This window comes from Phaeodactylum tricornutum, chromosome 18 (genome assembly GCF_000150955.2).
Source record: "Phaeodactylum tricornutum CCAP 1055/1 chromosome 18, whole genome shotgun sequence".
In the NCBI taxonomy this organism is placed as follows: Eukaryota; Bacillariophyta; class Bacillariophyceae; order Surirellales; family Neidiaceae; genus Phaeodactylum; species Phaeodactylum tricornutum.
Window position 1 is genome coordinate 87,356 of NC_011686.1, and position 16,106 is coordinate 103,461.

At 49.1% G+C, this 16,106-nt stretch overlaps 4 protein-coding genes across 4 annotated transcripts; 2 read left to right on the forward strand and 2 right to left on the reverse strand.

The window, feature by feature from the left end:
- Positions 1-149: 149 nt before the first annotated feature.
- PHATRDRAFT_48519 (predicted protein) lies at positions 150-3,306 on the forward strand (the record flags this gene model as incomplete). Its single annotated transcript, XM_002182993.1, has 2 exons — positions 150-275; positions 571-3,306. 2 exons carry the CDS (start codon positions 150-152, stop codon positions 3,304-3,306), a joined length of 2,862 nt encoding a protein of 953 aa, XP_002183029.1.
- An 803-nt stretch (positions 3,307-4,109) lies between these two features.
- Positions 4,110-6,316, forward strand: PHATRDRAFT_48520 (predicted protein; the record flags this gene model as incomplete). The annotated part of the gene is made up of 1 exon (XM_002182994.1): positions 4,110-6,316. The coding sequence occupies exon 1, from the start codon at positions 4,190-4,192 to the stop codon at positions 6,314-6,316; it is 2,127 nt and encodes a 708-aa protein (XP_002183030.1). The 5' UTR covers positions 4,110-4,189.
- A 242-nt stretch (positions 6,317-6,558) lies between these two features.
- On the reverse strand, positions 6,559-7,149 carry PHATRDRAFT_5128 (predicted protein; the record flags this gene model as incomplete). Its single annotated transcript, XM_002183117.1, has 1 exon — positions 6,559-7,149. A coding segment is annotated over one exon (591 nt), but the record flags the coding sequence as incomplete, so codon positions are not given.
- A 3,153-nt stretch (positions 7,150-10,302) lies between these two features.
- On the reverse strand, positions 10,303-10,755 carry PHATRDRAFT_15233 (predicted protein; the record flags this gene model as incomplete). The annotated part of the gene is made up of 1 exon (XM_002183118.1): positions 10,303-10,755. A coding segment is annotated over one exon (453 nt), but the record flags the coding sequence as incomplete, so codon positions are not given.
- Between the last annotated feature and the right edge of the window lie 5,351 nt (positions 10,756-16,106).

Consider the following 16,106-nt stretch of genomic DNA (forward strand, 5'->3'; position numbering starts at 1 on the left):
GTGCCGGTTGCTTCGGTCTTTGGTCAGAAAATGACTGTGAAACGAGTTTACGTTACCAGGATCGAGAGTTGGAATAATTCCGTGGGTGTAATCCTTCTCATGATGTCACCGACGAGCGCACTACCTATCAATACGTGCTAGAGAGGTTGATGGTGACGGTGAGACCCACCACCACCCCTACCTACCGCGACAACGGGAGCTTGGGGACCATTCTCGAAGTACCCGATTCTCCACCGCAACCCAGTAAACCAGAGTTGCGCGTCGGCGTGGACAGTGTGACTGTGTGAGAAAGGTCCAAGACCGAGAGATACGGTACACATAGGTAGGTAGCTAAGTAGGTAGCTGACTAGCTAGGTATTCCCCCTGCCCCCTTTTTCAGACACAGCCATCCTCTTTAATTCGCTGCAATCCCACTCACGGTCCATATTCGGTTCCGTTTAGCTCCATTGCGTGGAAGGCAATTTTGAATGCAATCGATTCGAAATCGAATAGACTGTGAATTAGTGGACTCTGTTCGATTCAACTGACTGTCTGACTGACTGATTGTTGGAAAAGACTGTTCCACAACAGGTCGTACGCGTCATTGCCCGCATGTCCGGTTTCGTCGCCAAGCTTCCCCTGCGTGTGCCGTTGGAGACAGATTTGGGGGGACAATTGGGGCGTTGGTTGGATCAAGCGCACGTGCAAAAGTGGGAAGGCCGACCCGGGATGACCTCTGCCGACTGTCGTGAGGATCTGGATCGGCTCGATCAGATGCGACGCAACGTCTACACTGCCTGTCGACACGGCGTCGCCGACGCCCTCCCCCACTTGCACGTCTTGCAAGAATACGCGGCGGCCCTCGAACTCTGTGAAGAGCAAGGCTTTCCGTACAACAGCGGTGCCGTTGATGATTCTGGAACAACTCGTGACGACGAACACGATCGGCAACATCGACACAAATTGAACAAACGAGGACAGCAACATCATTCACCGCTATCGTCTGCATCGCTCGGAAACAGCAGCCTTGCCAACATGCTTGAATTCCCCTGGAAGTCTTCCGATAATCAGGAAGAAGTCGACGGTACCTTGGCGTGGGAACGTGCCAACGTCCTTTGGAATCTCGCCATCGTGCAAGCCCACCAGGCCTACGCCGTCGAGAAGACACCCAACAATCCACAGTCTCGCACCGCCTGGAAACAAGCTGGTTTGCATTTGCAAACTGCCGCCTCACTTTTGCGGTATTTGCAAACGGATCTTTTACCGGCCGCTACGGAACGCTCTTTTCCGTCACACGATTTGTCGGCCTCCTTCTTGACACTCTGGGAGCGCTTTTGTTTGGCCGATGCGCAGTACGCCTTTTACCAAGCGGTTGCGGCGGCGCCCCGTCCTTTGCACGCTCTGCTGGCCAAGGTATCGGCCGCGGCAATTCCACTCTACGGCGTCTGTGAAGAATTGCTTCTCGACGACGACGATTACGGTCTCGATACGAGTAGCTCAGCGAGTATCACTGCAAACGCCAGTGCTACCGGCCACGCGGCGGCTAACCAGTTCCGCAGTAAGCGATTACAAATTTGGGGCGACGCGGTGCGGGCCTGGGGAATGTGGATGAGTGCCTTGTGTGAATATCATCAGGCGCAAACCCACGCGGACAAGGGTGAACGGGGTCCCGCCCATGCACGCCTCGAAGCGGCACAGAAATTTGGATCTCTCTGTCTCGATTTCTGTAACAGCGAGGAAGAATCGCTCTTGGACGATTTGGCGGAGCTAGTCTACGTAACCTTGCAAGATATGGAGACGCAATTGGAACAAGCGGAGCAAGCCAACAGACTAGACCCGGTCGACATTCCCGATCGGAACGATTTGCCCGAAGTTCCACCCCAAACCATGGTCGAAGTCGAAAAGGACGTATCGAGTAGTTTGCCAAAGCTGGCACCACCGCTCTTTACCAGTGGTCCCGGTTCTGTGCTGCGTCGGTACGAGCAAACCTTTCGATACGACATGCAGCGGCTCCTCACTAACACCACGCTCGCCGCCGAAGATAAAACGGATCAAGGACGACGAGCTTTGGCGACAGTTAATTTGCCGCATTCTGTTACAGCCTACCAACAGGAAAGTCAGGGTGGGGGCATTCCGGACGCTCTGTGGGAAAGGGTCCGAGTAGTGCAAGACCAAGACATGCTTCGAGAATTAAAACAATCGGTTTGGGAATTATGTGATATTGCCGAACGGGCGCGTTCGTTGTACCAGACTGTTCAAGAAAATTTGAAAGAAGATCTGCGGGTGGATTCTCTATTTCGCAGTCAAAATAGTACGTTTGAAGGACACAATGTATCGCAAGTTCAAAAGAGTTTTCACACAACACTCGAGAACTACGATTCGTTGCTGACGTCAGCTCGGGAAGGGGACCAGCTTGTTATGCAACGCGTCGAATTGCTCGATACAGATCCAAAGTATAAGTTGCTACAGTTTCGGAAATCGCAACTGGATAGACTCTTGCCTGCGGGAGATCAGAATGTGGACGTGTCCACGCTCAGTCGAATGCTAGTGGAATTGTCGGCCTTGTTTCAGCGCCGCGACGTTTCGCTAGAGGAGTTGCGCAACAAAATGGAGGCGTATGATTTTACGGGTGAATTGGTGCAGGTGGATGAGCTTGGTCTGGAGGCAGAAGCTGAATACAAAGCAGTTTTTCAGCGGGCGAAGGATTCCTTTCAAGGAGCGTTGAACGGAATTGAACGAAGTATGGAGGAGCAGTCGAGGTTGGTACGTGAAATTTTGACGGAAAACGATATTTTCATGCACGAACGCGAAAACAGTCGTGCGAAAGGGAGCACTGACCGAAGCATCACGATGATTGAAGATGCAGTAGACGAAGTGGAGCAATTGTCCACTCATTTGAAGGAGGGGCGGGATTTTTACGATTCGGTCCTGCCCAAATTGGAAAAGCTTCGCAAACAAGTTGGCGATGTCAGTGCCCGTCTCACAATGGAGCGGTGTGAATATGAAGACAACACCCAGCGGAACCGACAAGAAGCCGATGACGCACGTATGGCCGCCAATTTGTCTGATCACGGTCAAGGTCAACAAACGCAAACCTCTATACGGTATATCGACAATGGAAGTGGCTCGTCCCCTAGGCGTCCTATGGACCGTGTGGCGACCCCTGGCATGCATCCAGTATCCCACGAGCTTCCTCAAGTACGCGTAGACGACGAAAAGGTCGCAAGTTTGGTAGCCATGGATTTCGATCCTAACCGAGTCTTTGCAGCTTTGTTACGATACGACAACAACTTTGAGCAAGCTTTGAATGATCTGTTGTCGGGATAGGAGCTCTTGCAGCATTGTTACCATCACCAGCTGACCTGCCCTCTTGAGAATGCGTTAGATTTTACAGAAAAGTTCTATGGGGAAGAGAAAACCTACTGAACCTTTGATGGTTCCTCGTCCGCATCGTTGTTTAATGGACTCCGATAAAGTAATCATTCCACTTTTACTGTGCTCTTCAACTACAACTACCGAGTTAAGAATTCTGAGGCACTGCATATGGCTTAAGGTATGCGAGAGATCCTGTTTATCTGGGTGCTGGCATTTCGATAACGTTCGCGTTCGGAAATATCTTGCGACGATCTGATGTGGTAGCGCCGTCCGCTTATTCGGTGCAGTGAGCAATCTATCGACGGTAGGTCAACGGATGAAAGCATGCTATTTTCTTAAAGCAAGTTGAGGTTGTTCGGGGGCAAATACTGGTAATAATTTTGCTGCCTGGGCCAGTGTTACAGAGACGGAGGCACGAAGGGATTCGTGATGAGCTCGTGCTATTACACATTCGGATTGGTCATAGTTTAGCACTATAAATTCAGCTAGCCCTTCCACCACGTAACCTTTGTTGTCAAACCTCCAACGTCTTTTGGTTGGAACAACCAGACTTCCTTTATCCAAGCCTCACCTGCCCGATGTGAAAATTGACTGACAGTGAGTGTATCGATTTTGGGAAATTCTGTTCTGATTTTTGTTGCCTAGCTAGTCGGCAGTTTTTAAATCTCAACCTAGAAAATCGTGGAGGGGCGCAATCTTCTGGGAAGACGAGAGATTTGAATTTTATGAGTTTCATTATATCGACGGCAGATTGTGCCTACCAATCGTGTTTCATTCATACCACCTCAACCTACAATACTCTTCGTTTCACTACAAAATTGAGTCAAGCATTACCATGGCAGGCAACATGTCTCAGCTAGACGACGCAATCATTGCCAAGATTAAGAAATTGGTGCCCCAATCGCTCGAGACAAGGGCCGACGCCGGCGATTCTAACCTGAACGAGCGCTGTCTGTCGGCATTGCTTTTGTCGACTCGCCTTTCCAGCACCACCAAACTACAGCGCATTTTCTATGACAGAAATATTTTAATTGACTTCATACTTCTTTTGGTAGAAGAGAACGCTACAGGTACGACGTTGTACGCGCGATTAGCGGCTCAGTTGGCTGTGCGCCTTGCTGAATGCGAGCCCGACAGAGATGAAAGAGACAGAGCAACTTTCCAACAGCGCTCTTGTCGTCGGATCGGGTCGGCTCTTTGTGGTATTTTGGACCTGAGAACACGCGACACAAAGAAGCCTTTGATGATTGAGGTCATTGACGTGGAAATCGTTATCGCACTTAATGAATTAGCTGCCAGGCTTGTACAATATCGAACTCGCACCGATGGCGACGGGGACATCGACAACGCTCTACTGGAAACAATTCTGGAACAGGCATGGAAGCTCGCGATAAATGCTGCGGTACACACAGAGGAGGCAAAGGGTGTTTCACTATCAAACGATCCCCTGGGGCCGAAATTGAAGCAGCCAAGCGAAATTATGCACGAGACTTTGACACAACTTCTAAATCAGAGTTCCAACGTGGTCTGTGAGCAGTCTCTGTCCGTGCAAATGAGCGCAGAGACTACTCGTCTGTTCTTCGATCATGCATCGAGAATAACCAACTACAAAATACCTTCGTACTATCGCTCCGCTTTAAACTGGGCTCGGGAGGGATTGGGTTCGTCCCCTTCCAGCTTTCTTGACGAAAGTCGAGAGTCCCCATCGACTACATCCGAATGCTCCAGCCTTAGATCCGCATCTATCCAAATCATTTTGTGGACCTCTCACTTGTTGGCAGCACTACCTTCATTCCAAGCACAAATTGATGCCAACGAAATGGAGATTTCTGAAGGATTGGCGCGCCTGATTGTGGCCGGCTGTGTCTCTTCATCGGCACATCATCAGGACCAATCCGACACATTCCGCTCCCTTTCTTGGAGCACGCTAGGTACTTTGGTACAAGCTATTGGATGGAGATGGCTATTTAGCGTCCAATGGCAACATACATCGGTTTTTGGATCAGCACATTCTGTGTGTATACTCTTACGACTGGCTGTAGGAGAATGGAAAATTCAGCTAGGTTTTTTACTATCCGAGACAGAAGACAACGAACCTGACAGCCAAAGTCTTTTGAACGACAGCAAGGTGTCTATATTTCAAACTTGTGCGCAAGTGATCATAGCGGCTGTTGAATATGTTGTTGAGCTGGCAACGGAAGTGGAGAACGATGGAAGTTTGTCTGTACCCGTCGACTCTGTGTTACATTTGCGCGAGTCCCTTTACGAATGTTTGGACGCTATTGTGCAATACTTTGCGTCCTTTGAGGAATCCTTGACGAAAGGAGTTAGAGCTGAGTTGGTTGATGTATGTGTCATTCGAGTCATGAGTTCTTTGCTGATGGAAATGGATGCGTTCGAAACAACTCTACCGACTAGTACGACTTTAAAGGAAGACGGAGAACAGGAGAATGCTGTCTTGGGCGCACTCCGTCGGGCGATGAACGTAGATATCAAGCAAGCGAGGGAAGCTTTGTTGCCAGGGCTGGCGTCCGTATTTTCATCGGCTAAAAACCACGAGGATGAGAGCGACATACGGGTAGGTCTGTTGAAAGATTACGATCTCGTGGGAGATTCATTGGCGGATTTCTTGACCATTTTCTGGAACGAAAGAGATGCGGATGGATCCAGCATTGAATGGGCCTGCCGAACTACCGAATTGTGGCTCTTCCTCACCGACGTTACCAAGGTGTCTACTATTCAAGATGGCATCGTTCGGTGGCTCCAGCTGAGTACGATTGCGCAAACTCGACGCCCTAGCGGCGCAGGTACAAGTATACATGGCGGCAAAGAAAGCACGCAACAAGCAGTATATGCGGCGGTTGGTTGCTACGCTTTTCTTCAAGGTGATACGAAACCCGGTGAGCCGCACGCCTCTATTCTACAGTGTGCGTTGCAAGAATGCAGTGAACTTGTGGAGTAAATCCAATTTTAATATCAGATATCTTACAGCTATGAGTGAGTGTTTGGATTTGATTTAAAAGCCAGCAATCGATCATTTCTTTGTCTTTCGTGGGAACCGTGCTAGTTGACTGAAAACCACGCTACAAACTCCAGGAAGTAAGTAGCAAAGGCTAACACTATTTACTCCAATTGCAATGGTGTTTCATTCGGGATCGATTCTCTGCCACTCAAACAGGCAAGATCTTGACTGAAGACGCGTTGCCAACCATGCTCGTGAGTTATCAAATATACGTTAATGAATCCTCCCGAATAGGCATCCCGAAATGTTGCGTGTCGAATCGCCTTCAGACCCAACGCCACGGCCTCGTCCACCGTTAGATCATGACGCTTCTCTGTATCCAAAATACCCAGGGCAAAAGTACTTCCAGAACCTACTGCAAAGACGTCTCCTTCAATGCGTGTGCCGGAGTTGTCAACGTAAAATATTCGTGCTCGACTAGATTTTGTTTCTGTGTCGTCAAAGCCCATAACCATAGTCCCGACAGAGAGGCCCAATTTTCGATTGTCATACAAGGCATTGGACAAAAGCCGTGATGCCCGAGCCACCGACATTCGGCGTCCGTCCAGCGTCAGTACGTGCATGGCGGCCTCACCCTGCAACTTCCGAATCCAGAAGGAGCAATCGGCAGCACCACCAGCCATAGTGCCCAACATATGCGAATTAATGGGCAAGACCTTTTGAGTGGTTTTCGACCCTACAAAACTCCCCAGACTTGCGCGAGAATCGACGGCTGCGACAATCCCTCCCTGAAACACAAAAGACAATGTCGTCGTGCCGTGTGCAAATTCAAGTGGAGGAGGTGGCGGATAGGAACCGACATCTGGAGGCAATAGCTCCACCTCGTCTCCAAGATGGACATCATTCCTAGCTTCGCGCTGCGCAAATAACTTATTGCGAGAGAAGTCATCCGTTGGCGAGGATTGTAAATGGGCTTTACGTCCAAGCTCAATAGCACCGACACTAGAAAAAAGCGACGCAAAAATCGCTCCAAGAGCAAAAATTCGCCCTCGTCTAGGAAATGTAGCTGCTGTCCTTAAAGGATTCACTTCTGCGAAAAAAGCTGGACGCACGATAGCTCTGTTCGATGTTAAACAGTTCAAACCAGGTCTCTCCAGCGTGCAGAACTCGCGTGACGTTGGCTTCATCTTCTTCGACAAAGTTCCAAAAGCTCGCGACTGTGATGGCAATCCATACAAAAGACTGGACATGGAGGTCGCTCGTACTGTGATTCCGGTAATTTCGTCGTCGGGAATCAAGTCGATCTTTTCTTGATATCCTCTGCTTCTTTGATTAGACTTGGCATTGACATTTTCTTTGGTCGAATCTTCGTCATCTGGGCGATAGGTGAGTACTCGTTTTGCAGCGTTGTAAGGATCCTTTTCCAGGAGAGCTGGAAGACTTTCCAACCGTTTGTCCTCGCTCACTGGTGCCCAAGATTTAACAAATAGAGGTACTTCCACTTCAAACTTGGCAAATGACTTTACAACCGTGCCATCCGCCATGGTTCGCAAACCTTTTATGGGTCGGACGTATAGTAAAGTTTCGAGCTCTTCGACCCCACTTCTTGTTTCTGTGATCGTCAAGCCGCCAGTCCCAGTGTAACCTTCACCAGTGATGTATCCATTTATAACTTTCTTCAGTCGCGATTTGCGTCCTGTAGATTCTCGACTAGTCCATTGGCGCAGAGCCTCCTCCCCTCGAAGTATGCCTTGAGAATCGGACACTGCAGTGACAAGGGCCTCAATCAACACCGGATAGTTTATAAAAATGGTAGTCCCAATCAAATGTGGAGCCAGCTGTAAAATAGAAATTCCTTCGGGTGTCGAATTGTGAAGTTGCAGAAGTGCCGTTGTGTATCGACTGATGTTTCCGTGTACATTCACTTTTAGACGCTTGCGCCACATGCTGTGTACGGATCCATCCCGAAGCGTCGGTAAGCCGCTTAGAGGGACTTGAGTGCCTGGCTTCACTTCAGGTTTGAATATTGGCGGCGAGGAAGATACTCCAGGGTATCGCCATTGTGACGATACAAATGGAATTGATACTGCTGTGCAATCCTTGACGGTGTCAAAACATTTCCCAATACCTGTGGCTTCGAGATCGCGTTTTGAAGAAGCGTCGTTCAACCAGACAACGCTTTCCTTAAACTCGTTTCGCCCCACTTCCGCCTCAGACAACAATTCAGGACTGACGCTGTTCGCGGCAGACAAAAGCCGCTCAGAGTCAATAAAAGGAAGCATAACGACTGCCTCCCAAGGCCACCTCTTTCCATTCATATCCACCGTGAACGAACGCGGGTAAAATTGGCTGATCGGCGACGATGGGTCTGTCATGAGCCAGCGGTAGGGTTCAGGAAGTAAATGGGAATGAGAAGGGGGCATACATGCCATGAGTTGTTCAAAGGGTTTAAGCGGTGAGCCCATTTTACCATCAAATGAGACTTCACGTAACATGCCATCCACTCCGACGAGATCGGATATCATGGGTCCATAGTGGAATGGATAGTACCATTCCCAAGAAATGCAGCCTTCATAATAGTACTTAAGATTCCAAACGAGACCTTCCACGTAAGCTTTTCGCAGAGCGATGTGTTTTTCTGCGTCAAACGGTGAAAACCCAAACTTGTCTGCATAATATCTTCCTTTGACATCGGTAACGTCGAACGCAGGCTCAGGTAACTTTTGCTGGGTGTCATTCTTTTTGTCCGGTACCGAAAACTGTAACAAATGACCCATTCGAGAGAAAAGCCCTTTGCCATCGTCTTCTTTATCACTCTTCTCTTGGTAGGAAGGTATGGAAGACATTACTGGTGTAAAATCAAGATGTTCTTTAACCGCAATCCGTTGTTTTTGTTCCACTGACTGCTCGAGCATGCCTCTGAAACGTGATCGATCCTCTTGTTCCTTGGAGGCTAAAATTTCGTCGCTTGGTGTCGTAACCATCCCCCATTTGGCTTCCAGGGTTCGTGCCTTTCCAGGATCCTCCGTGCTTTTCTTGTAGTCATAGTAGGAACTCTCGTGGGCACCAACCACTCCGAGAAAAGATTCCAGCCGTTCGCCCGAGGCGATATTTCCCGCATTCGTCAAATACGGGTCTTCCTTTTGGCTGAGCCATTTTTCACGTTGAGAGCGGTAAGTATAAAAAAGTAAATCAAAAGCCTCGTCAGCAATGTCCAAGGCCGGCATGTGTGGCAGAAAATCGTTCCCCACAAAAAAGGTCATGAAGACAAAGTCATCAATGGTCCGTTCCAAATCGTAGGGCGACTCAGGCCATACGTTAGAAGTTTCAAACTCAAAAGCAAAGTAGTCCCGTAAAATGTTCATGTGCAAGAATTCGAAGTTAGGATTGTGAATGTAGGCGTCAAGTCCGTGTGCTGCCAAGCGATCGTTGCGTCGGCGGTCAAAAATGACTTGTTCGCGTAGGAGAAAGAGATTGGGCTCGTGGGTTACCAGTCCTAGCATGATTAGATCCCCATCCTGTCCCATGATGCAGTGCCGAAGATTTGGATCATAGTCAGGTCTGGATTTTTGCTGTCGCATAAACTCCATGATTTTGTGCTCGCCTTCTCCTGGAACGTTTGGCCCAGAAAAAATGATATCCAGATCTTTCCAGGCCGGATCCGTCGAAAGCTTGAATTGAATAAAATGCTCGATGTGCTTTGTACATTCGCTAAAAAAGGAAGTCCCTGGTGTAATAACGTTGGAATGAAAGATATTACTGTCGGCGCTCTCGTCGCCTAAACCAAACGTACTGTCGCTTTCATGTGTTTCAAACTTGCCCGTGAAGCGACCTGGCTCCACTTCGGTCAAGAGCGTTTCCTCGTCTTCTCGTTGCTCGTCCCTGTTCTGTGAGTGTAGATTGATTTCGTCATCAAAGTCGCCCGTCTCCTCCATCTTGCGTTGGCGATTCCGCTCCCTTTCACGTTCCATCGCTTCCAAATGAGCATCGTAGACGGTCCGCTCAATCTCACCTTCTTTTCCCGAACGATAGCGACGGGACCGCTGTTGATTGAGTTTGGCTCTGGGCGCTACACCATCAATTGCCATGTACACGAGTTGCTTGGGCTTGGCAATGTCCTTGACGACCCTATCCAGATAATAGCAGATATTGCGAAAAATCTCGTCTTCCGAAATATTGGCAACACCTTCTTCCCCGTTCTCTTCGGCTTCGCTGTTATTGTGCGAACAGCCGTGAATGATTCCATTCATGTCGATGTAAAGGCGATCGATTTCGGGGGCTAGACCGCAAGTCGACAATGGATCGGGCTTCGGCATGTTCGCGGGCGGATCGGTGCCAAAATGCTCCTGCGTCGTTTCTGCGTTGGGCGGACAGCCATGCCGCTGGATAACCTTGGGGTAGCGCTCGGAAAGCCAACGAAAGAATTTTGGAACTCCCATGTTGCGTTAACTGTAGATGGCTCCGATCTAGGCACCAACTGTTATTGTCTTGCGGAAGGAATGATCGTAAATTCACTCTTTGTTTCATAAAAACAGCCGAGTCAATTCAAGACGACAGGGAATACTGCTTGTGGTAAGAGCCCACATTTTCTTTGGTGGAGAACGACACCATGGGCTCCGGTCGTCCCACCAACTCGGGATCCAGACGATCACAGGTACGGGCTACGGACAGACCTCCTATAAATAACTATAATTTTGCAGTTACTTTGTCGCCGCATCGTACTTGCTATCTCTTCCATCAGATCATTCAACGATACCGCGAAATGTTGAGCTTTCAACCTCTCCAACGTCCGGTAGCACTTTGCATCGTTACAATCAACAAGTTACAATACAGCGTTCCATTTCCCACATTTTATTGCAAACTCTTCTTTCGTCTGATATCGTGCCACTATCGCTTGCCAAATCCACACGATAGGGGTAGTGGGCCTGCTTCACGGGGTATTGATCAATATAGCAAACGTTGCTTTTCTTTTCTCCATTCCTATACAACAAGCAGATGATTCGGGCTTATGCCGCATTCTCGATTTTCTGAACTGAGCTGTTTCTTGTCGCACCAAACACTCGCACTCATACATTTTAAGATAGCCTATACCAGTCTGAAATTTGAATTGTTAACGAAACGAGACTACTTCCGTATCTCCATCCCAAAAGCGCGTTCATGTCAGTTTGACAAATTTGCCGTACTGCGATATCGCCTTTTCTTCAGCGGAGCGAATGGCATTTTCGACTGCTTCCGGGCCACCCGTTTGCGACAGAGCTTCGTGCAAACTAGTTCGAACCAAATCGTGCTGTGCAAGTAAGGCCAGGAGATCGTCGTGTTCTGCCAGCAGCTCAAAATACATATTTCTCTCCTCCTCGATTGCCTCTTTCTGCTGCTGAATCTCATCATAAAGCTGAGAAGTTTGTGCGTACGATTGCTTCGCCTTTGTATTTCTGTTCTCCGCCTCGTCGTCGCTACTTTCGGCCGGATTTTCGCCAAGAACGACGCTAGGACTGTCTCGTATAGAATCAGCAGCTTGCAAGCGCGCAAATTCCGCTCGAACTTGCGCTTCGTAGCGTCCTTCACGCTCCAATTGGCTTGCTCGCATCTTGGCATCCCGACACTCTTCTGTAAGCTTTTTGATCTTGGAATTAGCATCATCCAAATAACTCCGTAGGTCATCATTATCTTTCTTCGAAGCTTGGACGTGACTTTTTAAAGTCGCGAGCTCTTCAGATAACTTGGACATTTCGGCGTCATCAATAACGCGGGCCGGGGAACTTCTCGCCGCTAGGATCCGTTCCTGTTCCAATCGGAGGTCCCTGAGCTCTTGCTTCACATTCGCTAGGGCCATCTCCGACGCATGCCGTAACTCTCGCTCCAAAATGACGTCGGATTCTGCAGAAGCGTTTGCAGCTTCACGAGTTTCTCGCAAACGATGTTCGGCCCTGGAGCGTTCTTTCGCAATAGACGACAAAAGCTGGGCTTTTTCGAGTTGTAGTTGGACAACTTCGTCTCCTCTGAATGACTCAGAAAGTGATCGGTCTCCCGCAGAAGATGCCTGGACTAACGCCTCGTTGCTCCGTTCGCTCTCTTTTAAAGATTGAAACAAACGATCTCTTTCCATGTGAAGTTGAGTCAATGTATTCTGTAAATTCTCAATTTCAGCGGCATGAGCACGATTCAGGACGCCCTTGTCATTTTCAAGGGATGCAATTCTGTGTTCGAGCGAAGAACGACAGGTCGACTCGCGTCCTCTTAGTTCTTTGATTGTCTCGTTCATGGCTTTCAAATCCGCTTTACTGGCAACAATTTCTTGTTCGTACACAGTGACTTGAAGGTCCATTCTACTAACACGCTCCTTAACTTCTTCCTCTGTTCGCCGAGCGTAGTCGAGTTCATCTAGAGTCCTTGTCAGCGCTGCCTTTAGCTCCTCCATTTCCAGCCGCTCTCGTCTTTGGAAATTTGCAGTCGCGTCCAGGGTCTGCCGTTGAATTTCGCTCATATTGTCTTCGGTGTCTTCCATTCCCAGCAACGCCGCCATATCGCTCCGGAGACGACGGGCTTCTATCTCCGCATCCTCACGCTTTTTCTGTTCGTCGGCAATGGTTTCCTCCTGCATTTCCAATAGCTCTCGAAGCTCGTCCACTTGCTGTCGGAGCGCTTGTGCCGCTGAAGCGGTAGCCTTTTCTGATATTTCATTCGTTGTAAGAAGCCGTAACGCATCCTTGGCTTGCTGTATTTCGTCCTCAAGCTCGCCGGCGTGGGTTCTTAAAGTGTCTCGTTCCTGTTCTATACGGGCTCGTGAACTGCGGAGATCGTCGCGCTCGCGTACAAGTTCCTCCAGTTGGGAGCGCTCAATCAGCCGCTGGGCTTCTACACATTCATTTGCCCGAGAATGTTCTGCCACACCAGAATCGAGGCGGGACGCAAAGTGCTCTGCGGATTGCTCTGCTTTCCCTTGCAAGGCAGCAAGTGAGGCCTCAACTGTCAGTCGTTTCGACCGTTCCTTTTGAAGCTCTTGACGAAGAGGCATATCTTTCATTTCGTCTACGGACTGAATAGCCGCCAAACGGGCCTCGAGCTCACGGTTTCGGTGTTCCGCGTCCATAAATTGACGCTCCCAGCTCGAAATAGCGTCGTTTGCTTCAACTGCCTGAGTTTCAAGCTCGTCCTCGAGTGCCTTTATAGCAGCTTTCAGATTTCTCTCTACAGCCTCGACCTTTTCAACACGGTCTAGAACCAAGGAAACAATGTTAGTGAGCTTAAAATGCATTTAGGCGCCAAGTCAGGCCTGGACATACCTTTCCACTGGGACACGACTTCTTCCGACTCCACCATGAGAGCTTGAATTTCTACTTCGGCATCTCTCGTTTCCTCTTCGTTAGCCATTTTGTCGAATGCGACGTTGTCTTTCACCGATGCAACATCTGAGCGACGTTCAGAATTTTCCTCGTTTACCGGTGGCCATGACTCTTTGGGTTGTGGCTGTCCATATTTTGGTTCCGCGTTGTAAAGAGATGCAGTGTCGCGCTTACAATTTGTAGCAGTCTCAGTTTCAAGCACGCTGAGGACGCATAAAGCTTTGTCACGTTCCGCAGTGATCTCTTGGATTTTCGTCTGCTGCTCGAGGGTCTTTTCTTCCAGCTGATTGCAGCACGCTTCCCATTCTGCAATAACAGCCTCAGCTTCTTTCCGTTCCTCGCAAAGCTGAATATCGTATTCTTGGATTGTTTGCTGCAAGTCAACTACCCTCAAGTGCTCGGCATCTAACCCTGCCGATAGTATACTATTTTCATCGGACTTGTCCGTTGTTGCTAAATTCAAGTCCACAGAGAGCGAGTCGCATTGCTGTGTTAAAGCAACCAACTTAGCTTGAAGTTCTGTGGAGCGCTTCTTCTCCTTGTCTAACGAGTCTCTTGTATCTGAAAGTTCATTTTCCAAACTCTCATTTTTCTGCTCCAATGCACGGTAGCTTGTTACCCCTCTGTCAAGCTTTTCTGATAAGCAATTGACCTCGCTTCTCAGCTCCGTAGCTTGTCTCTCAAAGTTTCGTTGCAACGCTTCGTTTGATTCCTGCTCTCGAGAAGCAATTTCTTGAAATACGACCATCTTTTCCTCAGTAGCTTTCAAGCTCTTCCCAGCTACTGAATACTCGTCCTTCAAAGTCGAAAGCTCATCATTCAAAGTCGAAAGCTCATCTTCTCGTAGTGACAAAACGAAAGCTGCTTCTTCAATTTCCTTTTTCTTTTGAAGAAGCTCTCTCTCAAGGAATTCCTTTGACGTCTCCCGTTCCTTCAATTTTTCTTTCAACTGCAGTATTTCAATGTTTGCTTCGTGATCTGATGCTGCGAGTTTCTCTTTCAAATGCTCGATGACCTTAAGTAGCTTACCCTCAGCCTGCGCCAGTGCTGCTATTTTAATCTCTGCTTCCTGATGGCCCTCCTGCAGGAGTGAATAATCCTTGATACGCAAGTCTGCAGCCAAAAGGTGACTCGCCGTGTCTTCCGCAGCCGCCTCAAGCAAGCATACTTGTTTCCTCAGAAAGCTCACCTCCTCTGAAAGGTCGCGCTCCGTCCGCGAGATCGATTCGGCATCGAAAAGCGCTTTCTCGAGTCGTGTCTCTACTTCCTCTCTGCGGCCTTGCAAGTCGGAGTACCTTGCCTGCCATTGACCAATAACGGTACTAGTATCTTTTTCTTGCTCCCTTAATTGGTCTTTTAAACCCTGTATAGTCAACTTCAACTCAACCATACGTTCGTCAAACTGCTTTCTCTCAGCTTCTGAAACCTCAATCCTCCCTCTCAAACTAGAAATTTCCTGAGCACATTCTTTTTCTGGCGGTTGCACGCCATTTCTTAGGGATACAAGTGCTTCTCAAGCACAGCATAGCTTTGCTGCCATTCAGAGATAACATTGCTAGCATCGGCTTCTTGGTCCTCTAGCTGCTGCCGGAGCGATTCCAACCTACTCTCCAACTCGGTGACACGGTCCTCCTGCTGCTGAGAATCAGCGCTCTCGGACGAGGCTTGCAACAGTTCCTCCAGCTCGAGTACGCGGGACCGAAGTCGATCCACCTCTTCGGGCAGTGTGTGCTTTTCGGAAGACAGCTCACCCGCGGCGACATTCTCGGCTGTCGACAACCGGCTTTCGAGCTCGATTTTTTCCGTCTCAAGCACAGCATAGCTTTGCTGCCATTCAGAGATAACATTGCTAGCATCGGCTTCTTGGTCCTCTAGCTGCTGCCGGAGCGATTCCAACCTACTCTCCAACTCGGTGACACGGTCCTCCTGCTGCTGAGAATCAGCGCTCTCGGACGAGGCTTGCAACAGTTCCTCCAGCTCGAGTACGCGGGACCGAAGTCGATCCACCTCTTCGGGCAGTGTGTGCTTTTCGGAAGACAGCTCACCCGCGGCGACATTGTCGGCTGTCGACAACCGGCTTTCCAGCTCGATTTTTTCCGTCTCAAGCACAGCATAGCTTTGCTGCCATTCAGAGATAACATTGCTAGCATCGGCTTCTTGGTCCTCTAGCTGCTGCCGGAGCGATTCCAACCTACTCTCCAACTCGGTGACACGGTCCTCCTGCTGCTGGGAATCAGCGCTCTCGGACGAGGCTTGCAACAGTTCCTCCAGCTCGAGTACGCGAGACCGAAGTCGACTTCCCTCGACATGAGATTTAGAGGCTTCGTCACTTTCACTGAGTCCTGGATCTTGGGTATAAAGATTCCGTTGCAATTTTTCAATTGAACTTTCGAGACGTGCAATCTCCAAGTCTTTTACAGCTAGGTCACCTTCCATGCTCTCGATTC